Below are 6,401 nucleotides of genomic sequence, written 5' to 3'. Positions count from 1 at the left end.
TTTTAAAGCCATCACCCCTTGTTCTGTCACTCCCTGCCCTTGGCCAAAGTCCCTCCCCAGCCTTCCTGGAGCCCCTTCAGGTACTGGAAGACCACTAGAAGGTCTCCCTGGAGCCTTCTCTTCTCCAGGCTGAACAGCCCCAACTCTCTCAGCCTGTCCTCACAGCAGAGCTGCTCCAGCCCTTGGATCATCCTTGTGGCTTCCTCTGGACTGGCTCCAGTAGGTCCATGTCCTTGTTTTGGGTGCCGCAGACCCAGATGCAGCACTGCAGGTTGGGGTCTCATGAGAGCAGAGCAGAGGGGTAGAATCTCCTCCCTTGATCATGCTTCTCTTGACTCAGACTAGCCTGAGGCTTGGCAGAGCCCTTGGAATCTGCTAGGGCCTGGCCAAGGGGCTCCTTTCCTTGAGTTACCCCATCTCAGAGGCTTCAGAAAGGTGAGAAAACCCTAGAAACAAGCTTTGCTCCGAAATGAATGCACCAGATCCCTCTCCTCCCATCCATCAGAAGTCAGAGCAGGGACCAGTCTCTAGGAGGAAAAATTCCTCCCAAGTGGTTAAAACCTAGTGCCCAGCTCCAATCCTTCCCCAAGGGACCACAGAGGGGACTTTCTTGCCCACATCTTGCCCTCTGGGTGTGTGGAGAGGATGGAGGCTTCACAACGCCTTATTCCCCGGGAGAGTACGGACTGAGTCCCATCCTTCTCCTCTTTATCTTCAGGGCAGGGGCTAGGCAGAGACTTCCACCAAGGTGTGCCCAGCACAGGACTGGGGGATGGTGGGGACTAGGGTCTCCAGGGTTGTCCCCCTGCCAGGAGAAGAGGTCCCAGCTCCTTGTCTGGCTGTGGAGGCACCTGTAAGATTTAGCTTCATACCCACACATCTCCATCCACCTTCTCCATTGACTGGGAGGTGGTGGCACAACCTGCCCCCTACCTTGTGCTCACTGCAGCCTCTTCCTTCCCCCAGTCCCTTTGGACCCTGAAAAAGTCTTTGAGGAGCTGAAGGAGAAGGACAAGTTAGAAGAGGTAAGTGGGTCCCCGGGCATAGGGCAACTTCCCCACGGATGTCCCCCAAGGTGGGTGGCACGGGAAGCCCTCCTTGGAGCCTGACCCATCCCTTCTGTGGCAGCTTGGCATCCTCAACGTCACCTATGACAAAATGGAGAGGGAGATGATAATCAACGATGAGTTCAGCACACCCCTGATCATCACCATCGTCACCTTGGCTGGCTCCCTGCTACTGGTTGCAGCCATCTACGGCTGCTGCCACCAGCGCTTCTCCCAAAAGAAGGACCAGGTAAAGTGGGAGGAGGGTGGGGCAGATACCCTGAGACCTTTTTGTCTCAGAGGTGTCTTTAAGAGATGGAGATCACAAGTTTTGCCATCTCTGCTGATGGAGACACCCTAGCTTGCCCAGTGGGCACCACCCTCAGGTGGTTGCTCAAGGGGTGCCCAAGTGCTGTGGATGCTCTGGAGGGGCAGGAGTTGCCCTTTGGGGATATCAGGGTGGGGGGAAGCCAGGATGAAAACCAGGGAAACAAGGGGCTGGTGGTGGTGGGGTACGGCAACAAGCAGCATCCATCCCTGCTGTCACCCAAAGAAGGGGGATGGAGCAATGTCCTTGGGTCATAATTTTGACAAGAAAGGCTTTTTCAATCTAACCCTCCCCACAAAAAAAAAAAATCTCAAAATACCTTTATAAGCAGGGTTGGGTGCCCAGCATCACCCCGATGCCTTCCCAGGGGTGCCAGGGTAGTCCACGGCTGTTTGCAGGGTGGGAGGATGACTGCAGGAGGACATCAACACCGTACAGCTCAGCCTTTAGGAGAGCTGGGCCAGGGCCAAATTTGAAAGCAGCAGCAGCAGGATTTAAGGAAGAACAGACATGGGAAAAAAAATAAATAAAATAGTATCATTTTTATCTCAGGAAGCAATTCTGGGTGATTTCAGTGCAGCATCCACCTGCAAGGACTGGCCATTCCCACACCCCACGGCACTGGCAGGGAGAGCTCTGCCATCTACCCTGGGTTTGCATCATCTTCTGTTGCTCTTGTTGAGGATTTAGCTCTGAAGGAGAGACAGCAACAGAAAGGGGGGAAAAAATGAGGCCAAATAATGCAATTAGGGTAAAACACCAGCCCGATGGAGAAGCAAACCTTTGCATCCTACTTCAAGTCGTTCCCACTCAAACCAGCTCAACATTCTCAGGGTGGTTCCCAACCTCTGCCCCATGTGCCAGGAGCTGTGTGAAGGTGAGGGAGAAAGCAGCCTTTGCAGTCTAAACAACTGCAATCTAACGGGGATGAACACAGGAGGCAGGGAAGAGCAAACCAATACCAGCATCATAGATACCTTCCCTGGTGGTAATTAAAAGATGGGTAGATGAGGTGCTCAGGGATATGGTTTAGAGGTGGAACTGGTAGTGTTAGATGTATAGTTGGACTCAATGATCTCAAAGGTCTTTTCCAACCACTATGATTCTATACTTCTATCAATCAGGCTTGTTTTTGAAAGGTTTGATTTTTGGGGAGGGAATGGGGGAGGATGCAAGGACTGTTCACAAGGGCAGGTAGCAGTAGGATGAGGGGTAATGGTTTTAAACTAGAAAAGGGTCGATTTAGGTTTGATATCAAGAAAAAGTTCTTCAATATGAGGGTGGTGGATCATTGGAACAGGTTGCCCAGAGAGGTAGCAGAGGGCTCACCCCTGGAGATACTCAAGATCAGGCTTGATGGGGCTCTGAGCAACCTGCTCTAGTGAAGATGTTCCCACTCACTGCAGGGGGGTTGGACTAGATGACCTTTGAGGATCCTTTCCAACCCAAAACATTCTATGAGTCTATGATTTGACCTCCACTATGGTCCACTTGGAGCTTACAGGGTTTCACAGCTGGGCCATCACTCAGCCAAAATCTCCCTGGTCAGGGTGACAAACATGCCAGCAGGGACAGGGAGCAGTGTAACATTCTTGCCCTGTATTGTTCAGAAAACAGGCAGAAATAGGATGTTTTTAGTGATGGGACTGCGTGTCCCTCAAGCAACATGCTGCAGGGGAGCAGGTACCAGCCCTGGCTCGATGCTCTGGGGGTAAATACCCACCAGGCACAGGGTAAGGTAGTGAAACCAAAGCAAAACATGGCAGTTCTTGCTCAGAGCACGGGAAATGATCTTCTTCCAAGCAGATGCGATAGGTTTTTAGAAAACCAGACACATTTCTCCTTTCTGGATTTGGTTTTGGGTGGTTTCTTTTGTTTTCCTCCTGCTTCTTTATCAAAAATGACTTGAAAGTTGTTTTTTTTTTTTTATTTTTATTATTTTTACCTTTCTCCAACCCTCCTTCCCCACCCCCTTTCAAACCCTGCTGTTGTTTTACCTTGGAAATAACCAGCACATCCACCCTGATGTCCCCGGGTTTGATGATGGACATGTGGCCCTGATCTTTAATGTGAGTTCCAATACAGGGATCGGAGGGGCGGGCGCCGCATCTGTAACACCCCCAGCTCTCACCTCCGGTGCTTGGTAGGATTCTGTAGCTTTTAACAGGACTAAAGCCTCCTAAAGCCCAGCTTTCAAGACTCCTTCCCCTTGCTGCACGGCGCAGGGGGGTGAGGGACAATACGCTGCCTGAGCATCCATCTACCAAGGGGTTGTACCAGCAACAAAACAACCCCTACAACAGCCCAGGCGCCTCTTCCGCTTCTGAGCATCCCATCCCATCCCTGCCCGCATTCCCTCACCATGTGCAACCTGAGGGACCCCCCCAGCAGCACCTTTGCAGCTCCCCTGCTAGCTCCAAGCCCCACAGTTTCACTTCTCCATCCCTTTCCTTCTCCATGGATTCCCTCCCACGCTTGTCTCCTGACATTTATGAGGAGCACTGCAATACATCAAGCTGTAAATCCAGGAGGATTTTAACAGGGGTGCTTCTTGAAAGCCCTGTGCTCCCCAAAAAAGGGCTGATTGAGGATTGCAGCTCCCCAGTGAATCCCTCCAGGGTGGGATGGGGATGAAGGAGCTGCCATGGTGAATATAAAATTGGAGTGGGGGTCTGCCAGAGGCTGGAGCACAACGTACCCAAGGAGCAGGGTGATGCAGTGCCTGATTCATCCATGAATCAGCCAAAACCACACATGGACAAAGGGGAAGGGGCAGGAAGGGCTGCTCTTTCCTTGACTGGTTTCCACCAAGAGCTCCAGAAAGAGAAGAGATGATGCTGATGGAGGGGTAAATGGGCCAGCAGCATCTGCAAGGTGGGAGCTGCCCCCAGGTCAAGAAGGACAATAATGCTAAAGCAGCTGTAACAAGAAAGCAGTAAAAAAGGGACAGGGGGAAGAAAGGGGAGAGGAAGGACAGAGTCGGGTTGGAGAGGCAGGAGGGAGGATGCAGGGTTGGGGTGAAACAGCAGTGCTCAACCTTCTTCCCCAGGTCCTGGGGGGATGGAATCACAGGTCCATGGCCAGGCTGAAACTAGCAGCTGCTCCTGGAGGTTTTCCACGTGTCTCTGGCTGCTCTTTCCTCCTTCCCACCATTAGCAGAGTCTCTCTCTTGCCAGCTCCATGCTATCCCCTCGCTGCACCAGTGCTGAGCGCAGCCTCAATCTCACCATAGAAGTTTCTAGATGTAGTTATATACATCTATATGGGGCAGCGGCCACAGCTGGCTGGGAGGTGACACCCCTGAGGTGACATGGACAGCATGGCCAAGCTATTTTTCACTGGGGTTTCTGTGTTTTCTTTCCTCGCAGCAGCGCCTGACCGAGGAGCTGCAGACAATGGAGAACGGCTACCACGATAACCCCACGCTGGAGGTGATGGAGACCTCCTCTGAAATGCAGGAGAAGAAAGTGAACCTCAACGGTGAGCTGGGGGACAGCTGGATCGTTCCTCTCGACACCCTCATGAAGGAGGACCTGGAGGAAGAGGAGGACACACATTTATAGGATACAGAACTCAATCAAGCAAAAAACAACCACCACCCCCCAGAAAAAAACCCCTTGAATCCGTACACACACGCACACACAACTCCAAAACAAGGCAAAATTCCCAACAAACCCCAGAATCCCTTAATAAACTAATCATGGACCCTCGTGCCATCACGTGGGATGCAGGATGGAAGAAGGGACGTGAAAGGACACCTCCAAGGCACGTTGTCAACACAAGTCACCATGGTGGCTTCATCCAGATGAACATCCTCCATCACTCATGGGTGATCAGCAGGGTGCTCTATGACACCAGACCTGACTGTGGGCAAACAGGGTGGCTTCACTCCAGAAGGGCTGTTGGTGTCTCCTCCAAGCATGTCCCCTCCCATCCCACATCCAACCACACCAAATGCAGCCTCCAGCTATCGAGCAATTAAAAAGTAAGAAGAAATAAATGTAAATAGGATGGGAGAGGGAGCACAACTCCCAACAGCAAACCAGCACCTGGCAATTAGAGCCAGAAAAATCCTCTGGCCCACGCGGTTTAGTCATCACTCTGCCCTCCCTGACATGAAACGCCTGGGTATCGAGTGGAAAAAGCTGGACCAGCCTGTTCCTTTCTAATCCAGTTTCCACCCTCTCCCCATAAACTGCCCGGCTAAAACGCACAAGAGCTCCACGTTGTGCCACAGGCAAACGAACGCATCCAGACCTGGCTGGAGGGGAGGGATGTGGCAGTGCCAAGTGATGTGCAGCCCCAGGCTGATGGATGGATCCTCCACTCAGCTGGAGACCAGGAAAGGCACACCAGCTTCTTGTATTGATGCAAAAGGGAGGAGAAGGAGTAATTCCTTGAGTTCATCCCACCTAGGAAGGATTTAAGGAGACCAAGAGTGATGCCTGGTCGTTAGCTCAGGTATGAGGTTGGGGGTTTTGTGGTGTGGAAGCTCAGGTCCGGCGCCAGACCAGCTCTGCTGCTGCATTTCCCCACAGAAATGTTGATCACCTTCCAGGAATTACACAGCATCATCTCTCAGCCCACATCCATCCTCCCCTGAGACTCTGGGTTACGTGCACCGTGACGGTTTGTGATTTTTTGTGGTCATGTTTTCCTGTGTGAGCAGCACAAGAGATAAGAGCAGCAGAAGCACGAGCCAGGCAGATTGGTGGTATTCAGGGTTTTCTCCATCGGTACAGCCCTTGGTGTTTCCTCCCCACAAAGTTTAGAAGCTCAGTCCACAACCTCAAGCTTTTCTTCAAAAGCAAATAAAGAAAATTCTGCAAAGAAAATTCCAGCTCAGCAGCAAAACTGGGACCGAGCTTTGCCCCACAGCCTTTAAGTCTCTTGGCCAGGTCTCCCTTTGCTGTAAGTCTTTAGAGGGAAAAATATATATATATATATATATATATGCAGGAGTAGAAGAAGCTGGACTGAGGCCGTTTGTGATCTTCTGCTCCACATCACGGCTCCTAAATGGCTCT

General features: G+C 51.7%; 1 protein-coding gene across 1 annotated transcript in view; it reads left to right on the top strand.

The window, feature by feature from the left end:
• PODXL (podocalyxin like) overlaps positions 1–4,937 on the top strand; it is a 15,840-nt gene extending 10,903 nt beyond the window's left edge. The window contains exons 6-9 of the mRNA XM_010174567.2: positions 967–1,025; positions 1,129–1,296; positions 3,387–3,443; positions 4,743–4,937. Coding sequence (XP_010172869.2) covers positions 967–1,025; positions 1,129–1,296; positions 3,387–3,443; positions 4,743–4,937 — 479 coding nt within the window. The remainder of the gene's footprint in view (positions 1–966; positions 1,026–1,128; positions 1,297–3,386; positions 3,444–4,742) is intronic.
• Positions 4,938–6,401: the final 1,464 nt, after the last annotated feature.

The sequence above is a fragment of the Antrostomus carolinensis genome, unplaced genomic scaffold, assembly GCF_000700745.2.
Source record: "Antrostomus carolinensis isolate BGI_N321 unplaced genomic scaffold, ASM70074v2 scaffold23778, whole genome shotgun sequence".
Taxonomy (NCBI): Eukaryota; Metazoa; Chordata; class Aves; order Caprimulgiformes; family Caprimulgidae; genus Antrostomus; species Antrostomus carolinensis.
Note: the sequence above shows the minus strand (reverse complement) of the source record. Positions and strands in the feature narration are given on the sequence as shown.